Source organism: Orcinus orca, chromosome 19, assembly GCF_937001465.1.
Source record: "Orcinus orca chromosome 19, mOrcOrc1.1, whole genome shotgun sequence".
Taxonomy (NCBI): Eukaryota; Metazoa; Chordata; class Mammalia; order Artiodactyla; family Delphinidae; genus Orcinus; species Orcinus orca.
The window spans coordinates 47,109,864-47,136,277 of NC_064577.1; the positions used below are offsets into that span (position 1 = coordinate 47,109,864).

General features: G+C 46.2%; 2 protein-coding genes, 1 long non-coding RNA gene and 1 pseudogene across 3 annotated transcripts in view; 1 reads left to right on the top strand and 3 right to left on the bottom strand.

Moving 5' to 3' along the window:
• The window catches only part of LOC117202088 (uncharacterized), a 51,021-nt gene extending 48,853 nt beyond the window's left edge, over nucleotides 1-2,168 (top strand). The window contains exon 7 of the long non-coding RNA XR_007473575.1: nucleotides 1,488-2,168. This is a non-coding gene — a long non-coding RNA (uncharacterized LOC117202088). The remainder of the gene's footprint in view (nucleotides 1-1,487) is intronic.
• The window catches only part of LOC101273776 (C-C motif chemokine 5), an 85,271-nt gene that overhangs the window by 34,029 nt on the left and 24,828 nt on the right, over nucleotides 1-26,414 (bottom strand). The window lies entirely within an intron of this gene.
• CCL14 (C-C motif chemokine ligand 14) lies at nucleotides 48-3,592 on the bottom strand. The gene is made up of 3 exons (XM_004271819.3): nucleotides 3,440-3,592; nucleotides 731-845; nucleotides 48-272 (listed from the first exon to the last, which is right to left on the bottom strand). The coding sequence occupies exons 1-3, from the start codon at nucleotides 3,525-3,527 to the stop codon at nucleotides 128-130; spliced, it is 348 nt and encodes a 115-aa protein (XP_004271867.1). The 5' UTR covers nucleotides 3,528-3,592; the 3' UTR covers nucleotides 48-127.
• On the bottom strand, nucleotides 9,192-12,879 carry LOC101282980 (C-C motif chemokine 3-like 1; annotated as a pseudogene).

Sequence of the window (26,414 nt, forward strand, 5' to 3'; positions counted from 1 at the left end):
TGTCCTCAAGTCTACTGCCAATGGGCAATTTAGTAGAAATGAACGAGTGCAGGGAAGGGCATGATGGTCTTTAATTCAAGGCAGGGCAGCTCCCAGGAGGTGTCTGGGGCTAAATTGGGAGTGGAGTTCAGCCCCATCTCTTTAAATTCTGAGCTGTGTCCTTCTCCGCTACTTCTGGGTCACTCAGATCTCCTCCAGCTCCTTTGATATAGTCCTGGACCCAGTCATCGCTGGGGTTGGCACACAATTGACGGCCATTTTTGGTGATGAAGCTGTGGAACAAGAGGGGAGAAGGATGACAAACCAAGGGTCCAGCAGCCAGGAAGCAAGAGCCCATCCTCCCTTCCTCACAAATTCCTCATCCAACCCAGACTGGTTCTCCTTCCTCAGTGAGAGGTAGCCCAGGGCCAGCGTCCTTTCTGAGGCATGCCCTTCAGCCCCTCAGGGCCCCTGGGCCCATCTAGTCTCGGTGTCCCCACCCAGGAAGTGCCCCTTGCCTCCCTTCCCCTCCCCCACACCTCCCCATCCATGGCACCAGCTTCCTCCTGGCCCCAGCGGGCCCCAGACAGCCCAGAAGCCCCCAGGTTCCCTCCCGACTGCCTCTCCCTGCGTGGACATTCCTGAGAAGCACCCTGGGGAGCACCCATTCTGTGTTCTCCCTGCCCTCCTCTCCCCTACCCGGGCCCTGCTGGCTCCCCCTCCCCCAGTGTGGTGTATGGATGCCACCTACACAATTCCAGGCTTGGAGCACAGGCCGCTGGTCTCATAATAGCGTGAAATCCAGTGCTTCCTGATTGGCCGGGTCAGGTAGCTGTAGCAGCAGTCGGTGGGGTGGTAAGGTCCTCCTGAGGAGAAAGCATGGAGGGAAGCTGAGATCAGGGCACTTGTTTGTTTGGTTTTTTTAAATAAACTTATTCATTTTATTTGTTTATTTTTTGTTGCGTTGGGTCTTCGCAACGCGAAGAAAGAAAGACTAGAGAAAGCTGCGCGCGGGCTGTCTCTAGTTGCGGCGAGCGGGGGCTACTCTTGGCTGCGGTGCGCGGGCTTCTCATTGCGGTGGCTGCTCTTGTTGCGGAGCACAGGCTCTAGGCGCACGGGCTTCAGTAGTTGTGGCTCACGGGCTCTAGAGCACAGGCTCAGTAGTTGTGGCGCACGGGCTTTTTTCTCCACGTCATGTGGGATCCTCCCGGGCCAGGGCTCGAATCCGTGTCCCCTGCATTGGCAGACGGATTCTTAACCACTTCGCCACCAGGGAAGTCCCAGATCGGGACATTTGTTAAAGGTGACAGCTGCTGGCTGCCTCTGCCCCCAAGCAGGTGGAAGAGGGAAGGAAGGAGGGGACAGCCCCCAGAATTCCAAGAGAGGGCTGTAGAAAAAACTCAGTCCTCTGGTCTCCCCTTCAGACTCTTCCCGGGGCTCCCCTTTCCCTCTTCCTTCATTAGTGATCACTCTGCTTTCCATTCTCCACCCCCACATCCCCACCCCAGAAGGACTGGCTGATGACTTTGAACTCCAGATGGAAGAGCAGCAAAGCCCAGATCTCAGCGAGCCCACGCCATCCCTGGGGGCAGCTGGCAGAGATGCTCCAAAAAGGAGGGATGTGGGAAGAAATCCCAACAGGGATTGGGATACATGCCATTTGGGAATGCAGACCCTGCCCCTCCCAGTGTCCCCATCCTGCCCGTTCCCTGCAAAGAGGGCAGGATGCCCATACCAAGCCCCAAAGACAATGGCCCGGGGGCCAGGACACCCAGATCTGCAGGACACCCCACCTCACCTCTGCTGGCTTTGCGCCCCTCACCCCTCATTCCCCCCTCAGTCTCCCCATCTGTGAAGAGGCGGTTAACTGGATTGGTGGTCTTTACATGAAGTTTCCTGGAGGCACTGATGCACTTGGGAGTTCAGTCTTGGGTATAAGACCCCATCAGCCTTTTTGTCTGTTTTCCATTTCGGGCCTCCTGTGTAAGATTTTGCTTGAAGAGAAGGTTTCCTGATCTAAAACACTTTCTAAAAAATCACTATTTTTCAGTTATTTTTTGATTCTGAAATTTCATGGCTCTTACAGGAGGTGCAAGGGGGTGACAGCAAAGTCACACCAAGATTGAATTATGGGGGTAGCAGGAAGGGCGTTTCAGATCAAGGACCCTGCAGTTAGCAGGTGCAGTGATTGGGGCTGTGCATGTTATGTGACCAACCTGGACAGAAATGTGGGTGTGAACAGCGATGACCTCGGGGTCACCGACAGTGACCGGGTGCTTGGGTGGAAAGGGAAGGGCTGGTCCTCTTATCCAGCACCATTGCCAGCAGCATCCTCACTCCCCAAAGAGTGAAATAAGGGACCCGCTGGTCCCCGGGAACCACTGCCACTGCATTCCTCTGAGCTGTCTGAGTGAATTCTCAGAGAGGCAAATCAAACTGTCCAGATTCCGTCAACTTTAGTCTAGTTTTATTTCAACAGCCTTCTATGTTTCCCTTCAGTTTCTGAAAAGGAAATAAAGTAAAATTGCAGAGTGAGGAATAGTTTTGGCTGCTGTAAAGGCAGCTCATCTTAAGAAATAAGCTGAAAAAAGGTGGCCTGGGGACACCCCCAACTGTTGCATTTCCCCCTACCACATAACTAAAAGATGCTGCACTTGTGGGGTAGGGAGGACCCTGGAAGCAGCCTGGGTGCAAATCCCAGGAGGTAAATGGACATAGTGGCCTCGACAGGCTCCAAATACTGTTCCTCAGTCTCCCTGGGGATAATGACCCCAAATGGGATGAGCCAGTCTTTTGCTTAATGGCAAAGAGAGGTGAATTGAGGGAGTGAAGAGATAGCCTGGCCTCACTGCCAGGCACATGGCATTGACAGGAAGGGGACTCATCCCGCACAGGGTGAGGAAGACACAAGACCTTATATACATACAACGGAATACTACTCAGCCATGAAAAAGAATGAAAATTTGCCCTTTGCAGCAGCATGGATGGACTTGGAGGGCATTACGCTACGTGAAATAAGTCAGACAGAGACAGACACACGCTGTAGGATCTCCCTCATATGTGGACTCTAAAAATACAACCCACTAGTGGGTATAACAAAAAAGAAGCAGACACAGATATAGAGAGAAAACTAGTGGTTACCAGTGGGGAGGGGAAAAGTAGAGGTAGGGGGTTAAGAGGTACAAACTATTAGGTATAAGAGAAGCTACAAGGATATATTGCACACCATGGGGAATACAGTCAATATTTTATAACTATAAATGAAGTATAACCTTTAAAAATTGTGAATCACTCTATCGTACACCTGTAAGTTATATAACATTGTACAGCAACTATACTTCAATAACACAAAAAAGAAGACACCAGACCTCCTTCTAGAGCCCCTTTCTCCTTGTATCCCCAGCAACCCTACTCGTGCTTGTTAACCCACAAGAACCAGGTTGGAAGGTATTGCACTCACTTGAATCAGATTCAGTCTTGGACCCCAGGGCGACGGTGATGAGGACAAGGAGGAGGGGGAGGGATGTGGCTGCCATGCAGACCCTCATCCTCCTGTGAAGGGAGTGGCTGCGGGAGGAGAGCTGGCCTGGTAGGGGCTTCGGAGGCTCCTGGGCTGAGGAAGTTTTGAGAAATGTTCATTGAGGCAACATATATTTTTTTAAATAGGGGAACTAAGATTTCAAAATAGACTTCTCAGCAATTTCATATCCTGCGCGTTTGTTGACGGTAGAGTGAAGGAAGCACAGAGAGCTAAGTTTCAGGGAGGAAATTGACCTCCATCCCCAGTGGGAGTACGTTTAACCCTTTGATATAAGCTCTTCCTTAGTTGTAGGGCGACCATGAGCACAGTGGTAGAGGAGACTGTCTCAGATTCAGTGAAAGATCTCAAAGGCTGGGATGTGTCCTGTGCCCAGTTCTGGTTCCTGGCCTCAGAACAAGGCTGTTTGGGGGCTGGAGATTGGAGGGGATTTGGGGCAACAGGATGAGGTCTGGAGCCCCCACATCAGGTCTAAGAAATCCTCACTTAAGCTCTTCAACAGAACCTTTGTCTCTCTACCTCCTCCCCAGCCTTTCACTGTCCCCTGGGGTGAAGAAGTGTCACGGTGCTCAGCAGATCATTTATTTAACAAGCATTATACTTTAAGGGTTGCTATACGCAATAGCTGCTGTCCCAAACGCTTCATGACAATTAGCCCTTTTAAGCCTTTTATCAGTAGTTGAGGAAACTGAGGCACAAAAAGCATCCATTACTCCCCCGAGATTTGACAGTTGATAAGTGGAATGGGCTTCAAACTCAGGCAGTCTGGCTCCCAAGTCTGTGTCCTTAATCACTCCGCCGTGGAGAAGAAACGCAGGAGCCCCCAACGAGCTGTCTCTAAAACTGTCCTGCCTGGCTTGGCTTCTCTAGAAAACCTTTATTCTGAGACCTTTCTGAGTTCAGAGAGTGGATCCCTTTGGGACCTTCTCCCAGTTTCTGACTTTCATTACAGAAAAGGTTGATGGGAACCTAGAAAATGCTTCATTCAGGGATGGCTAGCAGGTTTCACTGATTAGTGGTGGACTGGCGCTCAGTGTTGGAAATGGTTCTGAGGCCGTGTCCGTGCATCATGTGACTGAGGTGCTTTCTGTGAAGGTGCACCTTGTGTCATCCTTAGATTTGTCTAAACAGGCTATTTACTGAGGAGGAACTGGAGCTCAGGAAGGGCCAGAGACTTGCTCATGTTCACGAAATGATTTGGATGCAGGACAGACCCACCTCTTCACGCTCTCCGTCCAGTGGCCTTGACCGTGCTCTTCCTGGGGGAACTTGCCCTATTCTTGCTGTTGTGGTTAGAAGGCTGTTTCCATCTTCTCTCCTCCACTCGTCAGGGCAGGGCAGGCCTAGCAGATAGCAAGTGATCTGTAAGTATATGTTTTAGAAGAAGGATGAATTGAGCTGGTCTAAGTATGTATATCTCACAGGAAACAGCTGAATTCTCATGCTTAGGAGCCAAGACAGTAATTTATTCAAAATGTTCTGTATTTGTTATCAACAATAACACTATTTAAACTCCTCAAGTCAAGTGATAACAGTTGTCGTTAGGAACAATCTAAGGAAACAAGATGTTTCTGGGAAGAATATGAGTTGGGAAGAAATAATGATTACTTTGTTTTTGTGGAGACTAGCCTACTTGCCAAGTTGTTGCTAGGATCTCTACAGGAAAGTCCTTTATTTTTCAAGCAGTTATTGAATTCCTACCCACATTAGTCTGGTTACGCTCATTGCTATAATGAACAACCCCTAAATCTCAGGGGATTCATTACATGAAGGTTTATTTCTGGCTCATGTCACAGTCCAGTGTGGGCCAGCAGTGGGATGAGTGTGAATGTGTTGGAGAAGGCTGTTTCATGCACCCATTCAGGGACCAAGTCTTCTTCTATCTTGTAATGCCGCCATTTTCCACAAGAGGCCTCCAAGTTTACTACAAAAGGGGAGAAGCAGAGAGGGATGGGCAGATTTTTATGGCCCAGTTCTGGAAATAGTATAAATTACTTTCACTTACACTCTATGGACAAAATGAAGTCACCTGGCTCCAACTTAATGACAAAGGTAAGGAAAATATAGATCATCTGTGTGCCCAGGGACAAGAGAGAATGGTAGTGACCACATCACTTCTTTGCCATAATATCATGGGCTAGGCTTGGAGGTGACCCTGACTTCAGAGGACTCATAGCGTGAAGAGGGACTCAAAAAAGTAAATGAAAATTGCAAAACAGTGGGATGAATGGACTTCAGTGGCAACATAATCAGAGACCTTAAAGGTTCTCCTGCTGCTCACTGGTGAGTATGCAGTGCCTGTTTAAAAAATGTTTAAAATATCGGACTTCTCTGGTGGCACAGTGGTTAAGATTCTGCCTGCCAATGCAGGGGACACGGGTTCAAGCCCTGGTCCGTGAAGATCCCACATGCCGCGGAGCAACTAAGCCCGTGCGCCGCAGCTACTGAGCCTGTGCTGTAGAGCCCGCGAGCCACAACTACTGAGCCCACATGCCACAACTACTGAAGCCCGTGTGTCCAGAACCCGTTCTCCACAACAAGAGAAGCCACTGCAATGAGAAGCCCGCGCACTGCAATGAAGAGTAGCCCGCGCAGAGCAACCCAGACCCAATGCAGCCAAAAATAAATAAATAAAATTATTTTAAAAAATGTTAAAAATGTTTTTCAAAGCAACACATATGCACTGATTAAAAAAAAATTGAATAATATAGAAAGGGTGGGTGGGACCCTTAATATGTTTACTTCTTTGCTTCATTGCCTGTGTGTGAGAAGTCTTCCAGCTCCACCGGCCTCAACCAAGTGGGTCATGCCCTCTGTCCAAGCACTGGCTCACACCAAGAGAAAAGGGAATGAGCTATATTACTTTTAAAATCTTTTTTTTCCTTTACTTTAAAAGTCTTGTCTGTGGTTCTAAAAGTGAAATAGTAAAAATATGGATTTTTCTTTTTACAGCTTTAAAGCACATATTTTTCTAGTTATTTTGCCCTTCTAAGATTTTTACTTTTAAAAATTCAAAATTGGTTGTCAGACTTATTTAGCCATATTTAAACTTTTCCCAATTGTATATTTCTTTTATAATTAAGTAGCTTTGATAAGCTTCATCATGAAAACAATCAAGAATTAACACAAGTCAAAAGCTGGCCCATTTTGTTGTTTGTCCTTGAAAAGACAATGAAGATTCTTTTTTTTTCAATTCTTTGAAATTAGTTTTTGGTTACTAAAGAAATATGTGCTTTATATAAAAGTTGCAAACAATGCTGAAGTTACAGTGTTGAGAGTGAGAGTTGCTCTTCAAATTTCCACTCCACCCTGCAGCATCAGCATTACCTGGGAACTTGGTGGAAATGCTGATTCTTTGCCCCACCTAGTCCTACTGAATCAGAATTTCTGTGGTTTTTTGTTTGTTTGTTTTTTTGTTTTTTTGCGGTACGCCGGCCTCTCACTGTTGTGGCCTCTCCCATTACGGAGCACAGGCTCCGGACGCGTAGGCTCAGCAGCCATGGCTCACGGGCCTAGCCGCTCCGTGGCATGTGGGATCTTCCCGGACCGGGGCACGAACCCGTGTCCCCTGCATCGGCAGGCAGACTCTCAACCACTGTGCCACCAGGGAAGCCCGACTTCTCACTTCTTGCTCTGTGCATCCATTTTTCTCCCAAGTTCTTTGGTCACCTTTACAGTTGCTACCCTGAACTCTTTCTTGGGTAGATTGCCTATCTCCACTTCACTTAGTTCTTCTTCTGAGATTTATTTAATCTTGTTGCTTTGTCTGGTGCATCTTCCTCAGTCACCTCATTTTGCCTAAGTTGCTGTTTGTATTTTTAGGTATCTGGTACATGAATTATATTTCTTAACCTTGGAGAAGTGGCCTTCCGCAGGAGACGTCCTGTGCATCCCAGCCGTACATGCCCCTCTCATCATCCAAGCTGTGTGCTTTAGGGGTTCCCCCTGTGGGGGCTGTGTGGTTCCTTCTGTTGTGGCGGGCTATGTGGGTGTCTGATAGGCTTAGTTGGCTCTGGTCTCTTTGTTTGCCAGGTTCTGCCTTGTATGGAGCTGTTGGCTGCTGGTTAGTAGGGCCTGGTCACAAGGCTGCTGACTGCAGAACTCCAGGGAGCCCCAGGGCTAGTGCTGGCTCACTGGTGGGCAGAGTCAGGATCTAGAAGACTCCAGGGTGTTATCTGCCTACTGGTGGGCGAAGCCAGGTCTTGGGGTTAGTGCCAGACTACTGGCAGGCAGAGCCGGATCCTGGAGTCTGGTTTCAGGGCTCAGGGGTCCCAGAGCTGGTGTCAGATCACTGGTGGTGGGGGTGAGCAGGTCCTGATAAATTGGCTGTGATGATGTCCGGGTTGTCCCAAAGCTTGTGTTGGCCTGCTAGTGGGCAAGATTGAGGCCCAGCTGGTCCCAAGGTAGGATCTGGCCTGCTGGTGGGCAGGCTGGTTTTGTAGGCTGTGGGATTGTGGTTTTCTTGCATGTGGTGTCTGCCCCCTGGTGGGTGAGGCTTGTCCAGAGGCTAAAGCAGGCTTCCTGTAGGGCAGAGCTGGGGCCCTGAGGATTCTGGGGCTGGTGCCTGCCCCCCGGTAAGTGGAGCTGGGTTCTGGAACTCTGGTGGGTGAGGCCATGTCCAGAGGCGGTTGTAGGCTCAGGGGGTCTTAAGGCAGCCTGTCTGCTGATGGTGAGGCTGTGTTCCCACCCAGTGACTTGCTTGGCCTGAGGTGTCCCAGCAGTGGTGCCTACAAGCTGTTGGGCCAGAGCAGGGCTGGATCCTGGAGCAATAAGCTAGAGGGAAGATTCCACAGAGGTGCCCCCCAGCGCCAGTGTCCACATGGTAGGAGGAGCTCCCAAGGATACCTACTGCCAGTGTCTATGTCCCCAGGGTGAGCTGCGGTTGCCTCCTGCCTCTCTGGGAGACTCCCCAAGATCAGCAGGTAGGTCTGACCGAGGCTCCTATCAAATGTTTGCTTTTGCTCTGGGTCCCAAGGCCTGTGAGATTTTGTGTGTGCCCTTAAAGAGTAAGGTCTCTATTTCCCCCAGTTCTCTGGGACTGCCAAAATTAAGCCCTGCTGGCCTTCAAAGCCAAATGCTCTGGGGGCTTGTCTTCCTGGTTCAGGACCCCTGGGCTGGGGAGCCTGATGTGGGGCTCAGACCTCTCACTCTTGTGGGAGAACCTCTGCAATGGAGTTATTCTCCAGTCTGTGGGTCACCTACCAGGGAGTATGGGACTTGACTACATCATAAGTCTGCCCCCCTACATGTCTTATTGTGGTTCCTTCTCTATGTCTTGTAACTTGTAGCTTTTTACCAAGCACAGATGCAAGGGATTTTTGTCTAGTAGAAAAGATAATCCCCAAAGTTACAGATTTATTGCCCTATAGCAGCGGTCCCCAACCTTTTTGGCACCAGGGACCGGTTTTGTGGAAGACAGTTTTTCCACAGATGGGGTGCAGGGGAGATGGTTCAGGTGGCAATGCGAGCACTGGGGAGTGGCAGAAGCTTTGCTCTCTCGCTCACCCGCCACTTGCCTCCTGCTGTGCAGCCAGGCTCCTAACAGGCTGCGGACTGGTACCGGTCCACGGCCCAGGAGTTGGGGACCCCTGCCCTATAGGATATTAATTTGTTTTTCTCTAACAACATTTCAGAATGCCATCCCCGATAACTATATAAACCTCTGTTCCTCAGATGATCTTTGAATCAGTTTAATTGTTCCTTCATTAATGGGTTAAATACATCTTCGACACATATTCAATCTATACTTGAATGTCATGTTTTTAGCTTTTAAAAAACTCTACTATGATGTCTTGTTTTGACAAAAACGCAAATCCAAAGTTCAGCAATTCCGACAGATTCTTTTTCCTCTTGAAGTTAAAGTTAAATTGGATACTCTTTATTAATGCACTGCTTTTGTAACCAGAACAGAACAGTAATTGTTGCTTTTTAAAAAATAATTCAGGCCAGGGCCCACCTAGGAGGTAGTCTGGGCTAGAGAGATGGAGGTGAGGGGGCCTACTCCAAGTATCTCTTCTCAAGAGATAGTGTTCTCAGGTCCTTGGTCACTGATCTTAGCTTCAGGTCCAACATGCATTTCTGAACATTCTCATCTTTGGGGTTAGCACAGACATGCTGCTCCCTTTTGGTGATGAAGCTGGGGAGCAAAGGGGGGAAAGATTACAAACAGAGGAGGGTTCAGCAAATGGGAATGGGGAGGCCCATCCTCCCTGCCCCTCAGATTCCCACTCGGCCCAGCCTGTTCTTTCCTTTCTCTGCTGCAGGAGCTCAGTGGCCCCTCTCTGAGACCCTCCCTCAGGCTCCGAGACTCCCTTAGTGACTCATGGAGTTTCCTTGGGCAGCGTCCCTCCTGCTCTCTCCTTCCTTCCCTAGCTTCCCTCTTCCCTGGGAACATCTCATACCTGATGGATCCTAATGAGGACATAAGCCTCAACTGACCTGGCAGGATCCAGAGGGTGGGACTTTTCTGGACATCCATCCATCAGGTGCCTCCCCCCACACCCCCAGACATGGCCAGTGAGCTTGGCACTTACATGACAGCAGGCCGGGAACATGCACTGGTTGTTTCTACATAATCTTTCATGAATACACATCAGATTTTTACTTGGGTGTAAGAGAAGCAGCAGTCAGTGGGACGGTGAAAGCCTACTGCAAGAGAAAGGGTCACGTAAGGACTGAGTCTGAGGAAAACTAGATCCTTTCCCCCTTTCCTCCTGAGTACTGGGAAGGGTAAGAAGGTGCAAGACTCGAAAGTGATGTTTTCCTTCTCTGCCAGCACTTGCTGGTGTCTCCTTGCTTCACTCTCCCCAGGATTGAGCTGTGTGTCGGAGGGCATCCAGGCGGGGCCACAACAGAGCAGGACCATTCCTCCCAGAAGAGGAAGGGTCTGAGGCCTGCAGGGGCATCAGAGAACACCCCTCCCCCCTCCCCCAGATGAGCCAGCTCTTGGGACAGCCAGGTGGAATAGAAGTCATCTACGGAAGAGGCCACCTGTAGACCCATGGCCCATCCTGAAATTCCTTGGAGATGTTCACCACCCATAGGACCCTCCTCTCCCCCCAGGCCCTGTAAACGAGGTAGACCGAAGCCATTGAGCAGATATATATATACCATAACAAAACTTTACCTCCGTGAGACATGACGTATTCGTTCTTCAGGTTCGGCATCAGGTGTTCTATTTGAGAGAAACAGTAGAGAAGGGAAGAAAAATTACTGGGAAGCAGTTGTTTCAACATCTCCATCTATCTCATTCCTCAACCCCATCCCCTGGTAGGGAGGCAAGGATGCTGGACCACTGGACCAGACCTGCCTCCAGACCCATTTTCTCTACCAAGGCCCTGAGACTTTTCAGGGAACGTTTGAAGAAGTTTGAGACATGAAAACATTCTATTGACTTGAATACAAAAAGCAAATTGCAAATCCAACACAAATAAATCAGTTGACTAGCTACATAATGTGATACGGTCCACAATGCTTTCTACACATTTTTGGAATTCACAGGACTCTGGAAGCAGACAAATGTTTCATTAAATGATTTGGTGGTACAATGTCACCCAAAGTGAAGTGAGGCTATCTACAGGCTTTATTTACTCCTTTAACATAGGAGTAAATGTGTTTGCTGCAGAAATATTACTGTGTTTGGTTAATGTGTCTCTCAGACTCTGTCAGGGATGTTAAGTAACGTCCAGGTATGTGTTACCTTTTAAAATATATATATTTTTAGAATGTGATAAAATGTACATAATATAAAGTATACAATTTTAATCATCTCTAAGTGTACAGTTCAGTAACATTAAGTACAGTCACATATTGTGCAACTCATCACAATCCATCCATGGAAATTTTTTCTTGCAAAACTGAAACTCTGTACCCGTTAAACAATAACTCCCCATTTCCCCCTACCCCATCCCCTGGGCCACCGCCATTCTACTGTCTGTCTCTGAATTTAACTACTTGAAGTACCACATATGAGTGGAATTATACTATTTGTCCTTTTGTGACTGGCTTGTCTCACTTATCATTATGTCTTCAATATTCATCCATGTTGTAGCATGTATCAGAATTTCCTTATTTTTTCAGGCGGAATAATATTCCATTGTATGTATATACCCTGTTTTTCAATCCATTTGTTTGTCAGTGGACACTTGGGTTGCCTCCCCCTTTTGGAGATTAAAATTCATGCTGCTGTTAGCACGGTTGTACAGGTATCTCTTCATGTATCTGCTTTCAATTTTTTTGGGTATATCAAGAAAAGGAATTGCTGGGTCATATTTTATTATCTTTTTAAAACCTGAAAAATTCTGCATTCCAAAATACATCTAGCCCCAGAGATTTTGATAAGGGGTTGTAGACCTGTACTATGCTAATTACGCAAACACAACTAAACTTTTAGTTCATTTCTTATATAGTTACATATGAATTATATTAAATGAGGCATGTGCACACACTTCAACACGCTTGGTATGATGTGAGTGGGGCTTGCAAAATAAAGTCTTAAATGACATGTCTTTCCATAACAGCTTGCTAACTAGCTTGTATCCTAATGCCACCGCTTATGGCTGTGTGATCTCGAGCAAATTACCTACGGTTTCTATGCCTCAGCTTTCTCATTTGTAAAATGAGAATAATAATAAGCAAAACCATATAATTTGCTGATAGTCTACCCCACAGCATTGTTAGGAGGATCCAATGTATTAATATCTGTAAGACACTTAGAACGGTGCCTGCTTTCACACAGAAAGGACTAGATATTTATTTGTTAAATAAATAAATAAATGTGGTTAAGTAGACTTGGGTGAGTCACTCGCCCGGCTTGTCCAATTTCCTCCCTGAAATGATAGTTTTACACCAGAGGGTATATAATAACTCTAACATCATAGAATTCTATACCTCTTTCTACAGATTTACAATTTTACTACAGTTCTCTTGATGTAGCTGATAATAGTCCTATATCAGCTAAGAGAAAGTGTCATATAATTCTGGCCATGAAAGGGAGAGAATTGTTTCCCCAGGTGGGACCAGTCACCTGTATACAGTTTTCCCCAGGGACCGAAGGCTGCAGGGAGAGGTCTATACCTACTGCTGCTGCTTTTAACCAAGTATCACATCCCTATTGGGACAAAGGTGTCCCTCTGCGTCTCCTCCCTGGACTGAGGGTCACCATCCACCTGCCCACCTGTGAGAAGGCTCACTGAACTCACCAACTGCAGCCTGGGCAGCAAGGATGAGGCAGGAGAGGGCAGCTATTGAGGTCTTCATCTTCCCCGTGCACAGCCAGTACCAGCCTGAGGACTCCTGGGCTCTCTGCTCTCTGACTCCCCCAGACCCCAGCTCTGCCCTTGTATTTATAAGAAGAGGGGGACCAGGAAGTCACAAGGCGGAGGTCAGAATGCTGTTCTTTGGCTGAATAACAGACAACACACTATTTCTAAAAAAGGGAACAAGGCTGGGAAGGTAACAGGAAGTAGAGGGCAAGGATGACTTGAGGCTTTCCCAACTGCCCAATGGATACAGGCAAAGGGAGGGACTAGTTTATGAAGGATACTTCCTCTAGGAGGTTCACTGAATACTTTAACCAGAATTTTTTCCTCGGGAGTTAACCCCATTCAAGGGCATGAGCAGCCTGTCATCAGGGGTGACCAGAGAGGATGCTCTAACGTGTGAACCCGGTCATGTTATCCCTCTCTTTGTTTCACCCCCACATCCAATCCATTAATAAATACTTTTGGGTCTACTTTCAAAAATGTGTCCAGAATCTTATTATTTTTCACCACATCTACCCTCTCCATCTTGTCCAAGCCAACCTTATCTCTCACCAGGATTCTTGCAAAAACCTCCTAATTTGTCTCCTTCCTCTGCCCTTGCCCTGTTTCACTTCATTCTCAACATTGCAGCCAGAGCGATCCTGTTAAAATGTAAATCAGATCAAGTCAATCCTGTTTAAACCCCGCCCATGGCTTTTTAATCTCCCCAGTGTAAAGCCCAATCCTTCTAAGAGCCTACAAGCCCCTTTGTGCTCTGGTCCCTGTTTTCTCTCTGTTTTCAGACCCTATTACTTCCCCTCACTCATTCTGCTTCAGTTATACAGGCTGGTTCAGAGACCTTTGTTCCCTCTGCCTTCGTTACTCTTCCCTTAAATTACTGTATTACTTTCTCCCTAACTTCCTTCAGCTCCTTACTCAAATGTTATTTTTCTGGTTAGTCTTTCTGGGACACTCTATCTAAAATTATAATCTCCCTCTGCCCAAATTTCTTGTCTTAATTTTTTCTCCTGTGCACTTAACACTATCTAATATACTATATACCTTACTTGTAAATCTTTTAATATCTGTCTCTTTTTCTAGAACATAAACTCCATGAAAGCAGGGATTTTTGTATCTTTGTTCCTAGTTTAGATTCCCCTGAAAGCAGAGCATGAGAACTATGGGGTGAGGCTCGATAATTTGGGAAGTATTCCTAGGAGCAGGAATGAGAGCCTGGACCAGTTGGTGGGGATTAGTGTTTGATTCTGCTGGGACTTTTTGAAGTGCCTTATGAATGCATTGCAGAATATTTTGCCTGGAGGAAGAAAGGAGAAACATTTAGCTCCTGGCTTTCATCCCTGTGGCATTTTAAAATATGGCCACAAATTCGTTGACGTGCTTTTCTCTTCAAACAGTGGGGTCTCTGTTTTCTCGTCTTGAAGCAGAGAGGGCTTGTGACTGGTTCCATCAATGGAGCATGCCATGTGACCTCTGAAGCTAGGGTGTGAAGAACCATGGGGCTTGAACCTTGATCACTGGGGACACTTGGTCTTGGAGCCCTGAGCCACCATTTAAGAAGAGTGACTAACTTGAGGCTGCCATGCTGTGAGGAAGCCCAAACTACGTGCAGGTGTTCTGGTTGACAGTCCCAAATGAGCATAGCCTTCAAGTCGTCCCAGCCTAAGTGCCAGACATGGGAGTGAGGAAGCCTGTAGATCTGCACTGCCCAATATAGCAACTACTAGCCACATGTGGCTACTGAGCACTTTAAATGGGGCTAATCTAAATTGAGATATTCTGAAAGTATAAACTATACACTGGGTTGCAAAGACTTAGTACCCCCCCAAAATGTAAAAGCATCTCAATAATTTTTTATATCGATTACATGTGGAAATGATAAGGTTTGGATATATTGGATTAAAGAAAATACATTATGAAAATTATTTCATCTGTTTTACTTTTTTTTTTTTTTTTTTTTAAAGCCATGCCACGTAGCTTGTGGGATCTTAATACCCAAACCAGGGATTGAACCTGGGCCAAGGCAGTGAAAGTGCCGAGTCCTAACCACTGGACTGCCAGGGAACTCCCCTGTTTTACTTTTTTAATACGGCTATTAAAAAATTTAAAATTCCATATGTGACTTGCATTGTATTTTTATTGGACAACACTGCTCTAGATGGTTGCCCATCCCTTTGAGTCATTTCTTGCTAATTGTGTCCTCCCAAGCATGCCCCAGGCATCATCAGCAGAGATGAGCCATCTGGGCTGTGCCCCGTATGAATTTCTGACCCATAGAATTTGTCAGTAGAATACAATCGTGGTCATTTTATACCACTAAGCTTTGGGTGGTTTGTTACACAGCAATAGATGGTGGGGACAACCCTTCACTGGCCAGTGGTGGATCACAAATATTAAATTCCTCACATTTCTGGTTTGCTAATGCATGTGTGTTATGTTCTATCATGATTTCCACAGCTCAGGATCAGAGAAAGCCCCAGGGCAGGAAGCTATAGAGTTATGAGGCAAGAGACCTGCATGAAGCTTGTGTAAATCTAAGGAAGTGATGGCTGAGCAGTGGCTGAGTTAAAGGGTGAGTTTGCAAGGATGTGAAGTAATACACAATACGGTCCACCCTTTGCTTCCCTCCAATGTGTTTGTGCCTTTATTACGTCTAATCCATCACAAAGCCTCCTTCAAGATGGTTGTATTAGTTCTTCCAGGTTCAAAAGAACCCATACTGTGTACTCATACTAGCACATCTCTACTACCCACCCCTGCCTTCTCCCCAGGAATCCAGCAGAGCCTAATGTTGCAGGGATGGGAACCACAAATAGATGACTGGGAATTATGGAGAGGGGCCAACTCCTTGGTTCCTGAGTGTTTTAGCCACTGGCGACATAGCATCATCTGACAACTTTTGATTCAGTGCATATACTGAACTCTGGGAAGGTCCCAACCCTGAAGTTTGTTATTGCCTCAGCTAAATTATTAACAGCCCACCATTCTCTTGATCTGGGTGATTAAGTATATGCTAATACCAGTGGATCCCATATACCCACTGACTCACACCATTTGCTATAAAATGGATCCCCTGACTTGAACCATCTTGTACAAACACCATACTGAGTGATCAGACATTCTGTAAGTCCTTGGACCATTGGCAGAGGTACTGCTGGTAGGGAAAAAAACCCCACATCTGGAGTACGTGTCAGTCTTGCAAAGGTTGGATTGTTCTCCCTTGCAGGGTGGCAGAGGTCCAAGATAATCAACAGGTCACCATATGGCTGTATTTTCTCCTTGGAGCTGGGCGCCATATTGAGACTTGACATCTACTTCTGCTGCTGGAAGGTTAGGCATTCAGCAGTGGCAATAGTTAAAGGGGCCTTGATGAGAGAGAGTCCACACTGTTGGGCCCACGCATAGCCGCCGTCCTTGCCACCATAGCCAAGAGCTTGCTGCACTAGCACTGTCGTGACTGAGGGAAGAGGCTGGCTGGCTTCCATGGGACAAGTCATTCTATCCACTCGCTGACTTTCTCCTTTGTTGTGGATGCTACCCAGTGACTTCCAAGTCCCTGTAGTCATGAGTCCTTGTCCAATACCTCCAAGTTGCACGTGCCTGAGTACCGAACAGATTCCTTCAGGTCCTTTATGTCAGCATCAGAGAGTCCCTGATACAGGAAAAGAGGGGTATGCATGATGGCAAGGTGAGGTGCTGTCAGATTATACCTATGTGGAGCTGGACAAGGCCTGTGCAGGACTGGTTGCTGTAGTGGTGGCCAGAGTAAGAGATGGCACTGACAGACTAGAAGTGGTGTGTACAGAGGTGTCTGACACAGTACCGAACGAATGTTGGTTCAGCAAAAGAAACAGTGAAGGCGCAAATGTCCAATTTCACAATATACTGCCGTTTCTTGACCTCTCTGGTATAGAAAACATTTTGTGAGTAGTTTTTGTGTACTTCCTGAGTCTTTTATTGATTTTCCTCTCCTCCACCACCAAGCAGCATTGGTGACATTTAAGAATCACATCAGCTCTGTTTGCTACTTAGCTTGGCATAACCGAGGGAGCAGGCTGTGCATCTCCACATCAGCTGCTCCAGCCTCAGCGGTCTTCCAGAGCTGATGATAACAACAGCCAATGCTTCTTGAACACTTACTACGCTCCAGGAACTGTGCTTTGGGCAGTTCCTTTGAGACGAGGTGTTTGCTACGTGAAGCACTCACTATAATAATTTCACAATACTGCTTAGGACACCTGCTAGCTTCTTCCCTTAGAGATACCAGATATCTTGTCATCTCTGCCTGTAAACACTGCTCTTGCCACACTCCAGTATCTGGGCTTGCACAACACGTTTATCTAGCATAAGCTGAGCTGCCCTATCCTATTACAAAGTTAGCATATTTGAGCTAAGATGTCCCCTCGCTGGGGTAGCTCATCTTTTTTCTCAGACCTGCACTTAGTCTACGGGAATTTTCTGCTGTTACTTTCAACTTTGCCCTCCCTCCTTTCTCATCACTCCATGTGTTATGTGTCTGCATGCTGGGCAGGTCTTGAAATCTGGATGGTGTTCCATGCACAAGTCCCTTTTCAGGAGAGAGGCCTGAAGTTGTGGTTCTTCCCTGCATTGGTTGCTGTTCCTTGAGTTTCCACGTGAAACCATCCCGGGTGTCTGGCCTCATCTGATGGATGTGTGGTGAGCAAGAAAGGTCCTTTGAGTTCAGGTTGTTGTCCCAAGCAAAGGTGAGGTAGTGATCTAGTTCTCTCTCAGGCCAGGTGCGCATCCCACTGGGAAAGGCATTCTGGGGTATGTGATCTTTCAACCCCTTCAGGGCCACAGAAGAGAGGCCTTGGGGCTGGAACACTTCCTTCCCAAGAGATAAAGCGCTGCACAGCTGTGCTGGGTTTATTGCCTCATGTGGGATTATCTTTCTGTGTTCTGGACTCAACGCGTGCACCTTTGTTTTGCCTAAGCTTGTACGACATAGGGCACCAGGCCAACCCTCCCTCCACCTGTTCCCAGTGGGGAGGGAATGGGACCCTTCACTTGTAGCCCAAGAGGGGTTGCAGATCATTCTCCTAAGTTGGCTGCAAGATGGTACCCACTGCCTGTGGGGAGGAACGACACTCACTGTTGAAGCTCATCTTGCTCTGTCTCTTCTCTACGTGAGTAAAGTATTCCATCCAGCGCCTGTGTAAGTTGTGTCCTTTGTGGCAACTCTGGCACAAACCATGCCGTAGGTTGACACCCTGGGACAGCTGCTTCTGGTGGCAGACAACAGTTATCACCTACCTAACACGTCCCAACTTTCAAAGTGCCCGGACTGGTACTCCTTTAAGACCCAGACAGGAGGGGACTATGCCTGGACCCCATGCTTTGGAGCATTCTTCATGTCGCAAACACACAATAAATTCATCAGAGAACACAAAGGAACCTCTGTCTCTCGGGATGTGGTACTCAGGGCTGGCCTGGCATGACCTTCAATACTAAACATCCACTCTTGTGACAAACACAGTTCATGACTCAAGGGAAAATGCTTTCCCACCTCTCCTGCCCTGTGTCTTTGAAAGGCTGTGCGTCCAAAGGCTGTGAAGGCTGATGGGTTGCCACTGCCAGCACTGGAGGCCGACACCCCTTTGGACCGCGGGGAAGATTTGAACCACAGAAGCCTTTAGGTGAGAGAAAAGGTAAGCCAGCTAGCTTGTCAAAATCTTTCCTCGCAGATGGTATGAACGCCATACGTTCTTGAAAAACAAGCAGTTCTTCCCCGGCGGTGCTCCATGTTCATTTTCTTGCTTGTTTTTGTGCTCCGGTCTGTGGCGATGCACTCCCAAACTGGGGCTGTATATGCAGTAGCTTCACAGGGCTGCAATATTAAGCAATTCGTTGTACTTTTAAATCTGTTTGTTCGCTCTTTTATAAAGTTCAAATATTGGCACACCTGACATAGAGGCCTCCTTATGGATTCTTACCCTGGGTCCTGTAAATGTTAGGGCAGGCCTGACCAAGACCCACAGAGACAGGTAGCTGGTGAGGTGACTCCTGGTCTACACCACTTCCTCCGTGTCCTTACTGTAAATATCTGTGTTTGGAAATAATCCGTGTGTACCTCTTCCACCCTTGTGTATGATCTTAAACAGCCTCACTATTGTACATGGGAAAGCCTTTCTTTTTAAGTACTAAGGGGAATAAAAGATCCAACCCACACGTCTTCTTGTTTCTCGTGATGTCTACAAGACTGGGCCCACGCCCTCCTTAGAGAAACACAACAAATCTGAAGAATAGCATTCCATTCAAGAGTCCACAGCTTGGGCTTCCCTGGTGGCACAGTGATTGGGAATCCGCCTGCCAATGCAGGGGACACGGGTTCAATCCCTGATCCGGGAAGATCCCACATGCCGCGGAGCAGCTAAGCCCGTGTGCCACAACAACTGAGCCTGCGCTCTAGAGCCCGTGAGCCACAACTAATGAGCCCGTGTGCCACAACTACAGAAGCCCGTGTGCCTAGAGCCCGTGCTCCGCAACAAGAGAAGCCACCGCAATGAGAAGCCTGCGCACCGCAATGAAGAGTAGCCCCTGCTTGCTGCAACTAGAGAAAGCCCATGCACAGCAATGAAGACCCAATGCAGCCAAAAATAAATTTAAAAAAAAATGAGAAAAAAAAAAAAAGAGTCCACAGCTGAAGTCTGTTTTATAATGTAGAACTGAAACTGCTCTGTGGTCACACATGGATGGGGGTCCTCAGATATCTTCTGACCATTTCCTGTATGCCTTGGTGATATCAACTCAAATAAAGAGATTTCTGTTTTGTACAAAGCACTTCTCCTAACTCTAGCTTGGCTATTAGAGATTAGGTCTTGGTTTAAATACTTGACTTCTTCCTTCCTTTGGTAGCTTATGTACAAAAATGACTGCAATAAATCCCCCCACCCCGTATGCATACCCTTGGGAAGTTGTTTCCGATACTGACTCTGGTCTTGGCTATGTGACTTACTTTGGCAAATGAGACAGTAGAATGTGTGATGCAAACAGAGACTTGAAGAGTGCTGGCCCATTGAGACTTGTGCTAGTTTTCTGCTGGGAACCTTTATGCAATTATGTGTACCAGCCCATAGTAGCCTCTTGAAGGTTAAGCAACCACATGGAGAGCTGTCCCAGCTGAGAGGTCATCCTAGACCACTGAACCCCAGCTGAGTTGCCTCAGACCAGGAGAACCATCCGTCCAACCCACAGAATTGTGAGAAATAATAAATGCTGGCACTTAAAAGCAGTTTTAGATTCATAGCAAAACTGAGGGGGGGTATAGGGGTTTCCCTCATACCCCATACCCCCAAAAGGCACAGCCTCCGCCATTATCAATAGTCCCCACCAGAGTGGTACATTTGATACAATTGGTGAACCTAACAGTGACACATCATAATCACCCAAAGACCATAGTTTACATTACAGTTCACTCTTGGTGGTGTACATTCTATGGGTTTGGACAAATGTATAGTTATGTGTATCCATCATTATGGTGTCATAGACTATTTTCACTGTCCTAAACATCCTCTGTGCTCTGCCTCCTCATCTCCCCTACCGCCCACCTACCCCCAACCCGGCAATCACTGAGTTTTTGCTGTCTCCATAGTGTTGCCTTTTCCAGAATGTCATATAGTGGGAATCATGCAGTATGCAACATTTTCACATTGGCTTCTTTCACTTACTAATATGCTTGTAAGCTTCCTCCCTGTCTTTTCACGGCTTGATACCTCATTTGCTTTAGGGCTGTCTGGAGGTACCACAGTTTATTTACCTGTTCACCTACTAAGGGACATCTTGGTTGCTTCTAAGTTTTGGCAATTATGAATAAAGCTACTATAAACATCTGTGCGCTGGTTTCTGTGTGGACATAAGTTTTCATCTCCTTTGGGTAAATACCAAGGGGCATGATTGCTGGATCATTTGGTAAGAGTATGTTTAGTTTCGTAAGAAACCTCCAAGTTGTCTTCCAAAGTGGCTGTGCCATTTTGCATCCCCACCAGCAATGAATGGGAGTTTCTGCTGTTCCACATCCTTGCCAGCCTTTGATGTTGTTATTTTTCCAGATTTTGGCCATTCTAGTAGGTGTGCAGAGGTATCTTGTTGTTAATGCTTGGTTTTTTTTTCTGTAAAGATTTTTTTGATGTGGACCATTTTTTTAAAAGTCTTTATTGAATTTGTTACAATATTGCTGCTGTTTTATGATTTGGTGGGGTTTTTTTTTTTTGGCTGTGAGGCATGTGGGATCTAAGCTCCCTCACCAGGGATTGAACCCACACCCCCTGCACTGGAAGGTGAAGTCTCAACCACTGGACCGCCAGGGATGTCCCAATGCTTGTTTTAATCTACTAAATTTGAGGGTGATTTGTTATGAGTAAAAGCTAACTGATAATTTCCTCTTTGGGCAATGGAGATTGACTAATCTGTATAAGTTTCCTGAAAGTAAAAGTAATACTTCCTCATTCAAGAGGAGGCTTATTGCTTTTTGTTGTTACAGAGGTAAAACAAATAATATTAACTGTTAATCCTTTTTAAAGTGTGCAATTTAGTGGCATTTAATACATTCACAGTTTGTGTAAGCATCACCTCTGTCTACTTCCAGAAGATTTTCACCACCCCAAAAGGTATTTCCTACAGCCAGTAAATAGTCACTTTCTTTCTCTCCTCCCCCAGCCCCTGGCAACCACTAGTCTGCATTCTGTCTCTGTGGATTTGCCTATTCTGGATGCTTCGTATATAAATGGAATAATATTATATGCTGCCTTTTGTGTTTGGATCCTTTCATTTAATGTTTAATTTCATGTTTTTAAGGTTCATCCAGGTTGTAACAGGGATCAGTACTTAATTTTTTATGACTGAATAATATTCCATTGTATGGCTCTATCTCATATATTTATTTATTTATTTATTTTATTTTATTTTATTTTATTTTATTTTATTTATTTATTTTTGGCTGCATTGGGTCTTTGCTGCTGCACTCGGGCTTTCTCTAGTTGCAGTGAGTGGGGGCTACTCTTCATTGTGGTGCGTGGGCTTTTCATTGTGGTGGCTTCTCTTGTTGCGGAGCACAGGCTCTAGGCATGGAGGCTTCAGTAGTTGCAGCACACGGGCTCAGTAGTTGTGGCTCGCGGGCCCTAGAGTGCAGGCTCAGTAGTTGTGGCACACGGGCTTAGTTGCTCTGCGGCATGTGGGATCTTCCGGGCCAGGGATCCAACCCGTGTCCCCTGCATTGGCAGGAGGATTCTTAACCACTGCGCCACCAGAGAAGTCTCTCGTGTTGTTTATCCATTCATCATTTGATGGACATTTGGGTTGTTTCATAATTTGTGGATATTATGAATAGTGCTGCTATAAACATTATGTACACATATTTATATGAAAATATGTTCATAGATCAGGGTAATGCTGACTTCATGGAGTGAGTTAGGAAGTATTCCTTCCTCTTTTATTTTTTGGAAGAGTTTGACATGTTAATTCTTCTTTCAGTGTTTGGTGGATTTCACCAGTGAAGATATGTGGTCCAGAGTTTTTCTTTGTTGGGAGATTTAGGCTTATTTCTTTTAATTAAGCTAGTACTTGTTAAGAAGGCCTACTGTAAGTGTGAGTAAAGATGGTTTTATTCTAGTTGGGGTGGAGATGAAGAGGACTTAGAAAGTCCCTGCCATCTAGAGCTGTGAGGCCTTAGGGCCCAGTGAGGATTTCAGAGGAAGGCAAGAGAGATCCCTTGATTAGAAGGAGGAGAAAAATGCATGAAAGGGATGGCATTTGAACTGGGTCTCAAAAATTGGACTGAGACTGTATCCAATTTTAAAAGGCAAAGAAAGAAGGAAGAACGTTCTAGTCAGAGGTAACTGCAAATAGTGGTAATAACAAAGAGTTGTAATAGGACACAAACCACTTACTGTTTTGAAAATATTTTATCATTATATCCTCATTACAACCCTGTATAATAGGTACAATCATCATCCCCTTTTAGGGATGAGGATACGCAGGCACAGAGTAGTGAAGTAATTTGCTCACACGGCTAGAAAGGGGCAAAGCTGGGCTTCAAAACAAGGTCTCCTGATATGAGAGCTCACTCTTTCAGGCAAAGGCATGGAAATGATAAAATGTGACGCACGTTTTGGGTGTGTGCACACCACGCACATAATGTAGAAATGAGCACAAACATTTAACGTGGTAATACTTTAAGACAATGCCTTAAAGTAGATCAATACTTTAAGACCAAGAGGTGTTTTTTGTTTGTTTGTTTTTTAGAAAAAATAAAGTAGGGAGATTTACATCTGTTTATTTCTTTCCAGCACCCTTCTTTCTTCTGGAAGCTCTGCCCTCCTTCTCTGAGGGAACTTCTCTGCCCATGCAGCTGTTAGTCCCACGGGGCTCTTGTCAATCCTTTGTCTCAGGTGGGGACCCACCTCCCAAACCCAGCAGCTGTGGTCCTTCCTCAGTAGTTCTCAGCTTATAAGGAAGCGGGGAGGCAGCTCCGTTGGCGGGGAGGGGGTCCTGTGGTGGTCTTGGGGCATCTGCAGAAGAGCAAGTGGAGTCAACCCCACAGTGCTGAGGAGTCCTTTGCCCTGGGACTCGTTTTCCCTGAGCCACCCTGGCATTTGCTCTTTTTGAGTATTTGGGGACATAAGCCAATAAGCTATTTTTGTTTTTCTCTAGGACATTTAATGTGGGCTTTCTGTCACACGGGACTAAAAGTAAAGGAGCTTCCATCCCCCACTCCTGGACTCCTTCTTGTGTCCTGCTCAGGGTTCTGACCTGCCCGGCTTCACTTCTAAGCTCCTGACCTGTCAGAGGCCCAAATGAAACCACACAAATTCTTGACGTGTCCAGCACAGTTTTGATGGAATGGCCCTTTGCGCTTCCTGCAAGGCTCCGCTACCAAATAGACCCTAAGGCCTGGAGCCCCCTGGCTTCTTGGGGCCCTGGAGGGCTGGGAGTCAGGGCAAAGTTTTGGAAGAGAACAGAATCCAGCACAGTGAGTGAGAGCTGAAAGAAAGTGATATTGGGGTTAAATCCAGAGTAGGACAATTCCCAAGCTCTGGCTGAGGTGAGGGGGGTGGGGTAGTATAATAGGGAAGAACAAATCTGACTCCATATTTGTACTGTTTCTTTTACTTTGACCTTTGTATTCTATTGTTTTTGCTACAAGTTAAGAATGTTGCCTATAGCCTGAAATATACAGGATAGCCCATTCTCAAGGCTCTGACCTTTAAGGGTGTAACACTTTTCCATTCATATAGAGATAAAAATTTGCAGAACAAAGAATAACGTTTGTCCTGTTGACGGTTTACCTGACCTATGTGGACAGCCACAAGAACAAAGGATTTCAACCCCCGGAAGTTGGCAACAACCAACCACACCCCCTCCCCTTTTACTAAAAAAGAAGCCTGAATTCTAACTTAGGTAAGATGGTTCTTTGAGACATTAGTCCACCATCTTCTTGGTCTGCTGGATTTCCAAATAAAGTCACTATTCCTTGCCCCAACACCTCATCTCTAGATTTATTGGTCTGTCGTGTGGTGAGCAGTACAAGCTTGGACTCGGTAACAGTAGGAGGGGCCTCGGGCATCTGCTTTTCCTGCACCCTGAGCTGGGATGCCCCAATTGCTTTGGGGCAGAGGATAGAAGTCTTAAAAGAGTTTGGCACAAACTGTGTGGGATTTTTTGAGAGATGGAAGAGAGAGAGTATGGTCAGGTCAGCCACTGGTTCTGCCCTGAGAAGGGTGGTATGAGGCTGAGCTGTGTCCACTAGGACACTGAGACCTGCTTCTCTGTCCCTGGGAATGTTGGGGAAAGGAAGGAGGAGGAGGTGGCAAGACCCTGGAGGGGGTATGGCCTGGCCCCTTTTCTGGATGCCTCTTCCTCCTCCTCTTTTAATTTATTCTTTTCCTCCTCTGCTAACTCCTCTTTCTTTCAGACCCTCCCCAAGGCTGGACTATGCCCAGGATGGGCCACAACAGGGCAAGACTGTCCTCCCTGCAAAAGGGATGGGTCACCACCATTTCCCAGTCCTCGAGATCTCAGGAAGATGCTGGGACAGGAAGGGGAGATCTGTCTGTATGCAGCAGAGCCTTGATCATGAAGCAGGAAAACTAGATTTGCCCTTGTTTCTGCTTCTGAAGGCTGTGTGACCCCAGACAGGACACTTACCTTTTCTGGGCCTCTTCCTTGAAACTGCAAATAATACCAGATGGGGCACTGTATTGGGATATGGGTTCATGTCTATTGACATAGCTGATTGCTAAAATTCCCAACCTTTGGGCAATACAGGCAGATGATATTATTGTTATTGTTGTTGTTATTGTTATTATTCTGTTACAGATTAAGAACCTGAGACTCAGGAAGCCTAATGACTCACAGAAGGTCACAAGCTGGTCAGCAGCAGAGCTTCTAGACTGGAAGCTCCCTGAGGGCAGAGGCTGTGTTTCTGTCACACTGTATCCCAGCATGTTGAGAGATAGGTGGCACAGAGCGGGGTCTCAAAAAATCATTGAGCACGTTTAAGTAAATGGATGATTGATGAATGAATGTGCCAGGTTGAAACCTAAGTTTGTCTGATTCTAAAGCCTATGATTGTTCTATTATGTCTTATCTATATGATAATAATTATTTTAGCAATAGTTATTATTAATTCCTTACTGTGGGCAGGGCTGGAACTTGGGAATGGTTAGTGAGGTACTGACCTTGAGCACAAAATTTAAGGGGGCACCAAAAAAAAAAAAAACCTCAGTAATCAACATAAATAACATTTTAATAAAATGTCAAAATTTTAAATAAAGACAGGATCAGTAACAGTACTATGCCAAGCCATATTGGAGCCTGAGGCAAAAGGAAAAATCAGCGTGAGCTTTCGGTAAGAACATCTACTTGTTTGTCTGTCCATCTATCCATCTATATAATACATATTTACCAAGTGCCTACCATTTGCCAGGCCTTCTGCTTGGCACCAAGAATACCACAAAGAATCAAAAGATCGTGGTCCCTGTTCTCCTGGAGACAAACATTAAATAAATAATCACAAAAGTAGCTAGATACTTATACATTGGAATAAACAACACAATGGAAAGGAATATATTGGGAGCTCAGAGAATGCCTCTCTGATAAGAGAACATCTGAGCAGTGTTAGGTAGGTTGAAAAGCAAGGAAGACAGGAATAAAGGTAAGGGAAATAGCTTGTGCAAAGGTCCTGAGGCAGGAAGTCCTAGCACATATCAGGAACTGAGTGTGGCTGGAACCCTGAGAGCAGGGGAAGGGAGTTCCCGATGGGGCTGGAGAGAGGGCAGGAGTCAGATTGCACAGGCAACACCAGGCCTTGTTATGGAGATGGGGTTTATCCTGAGGACAACACAAAGCCTTTGGTGTGTTTTATTTTTATTTTTTATTTATTTATTTATTTTAACATCTTTATTGGGGTATAATTGCTTTACAATGGTGTGTTAGTTTCTGTTTTATAACAAAGTGAATCAGTTATACATATACATATGTTCCCATATCTCTTCCCTCTTGCGTCTCCCTCCCTCCCACCCTCCCTATCCCACCCCTCCAGGCAGTCACAAAGCACCGAGCTGATATCCCTGTGCCATGCTGCGAGAGAGTCATGGACATATATACACTAACAAACGTAA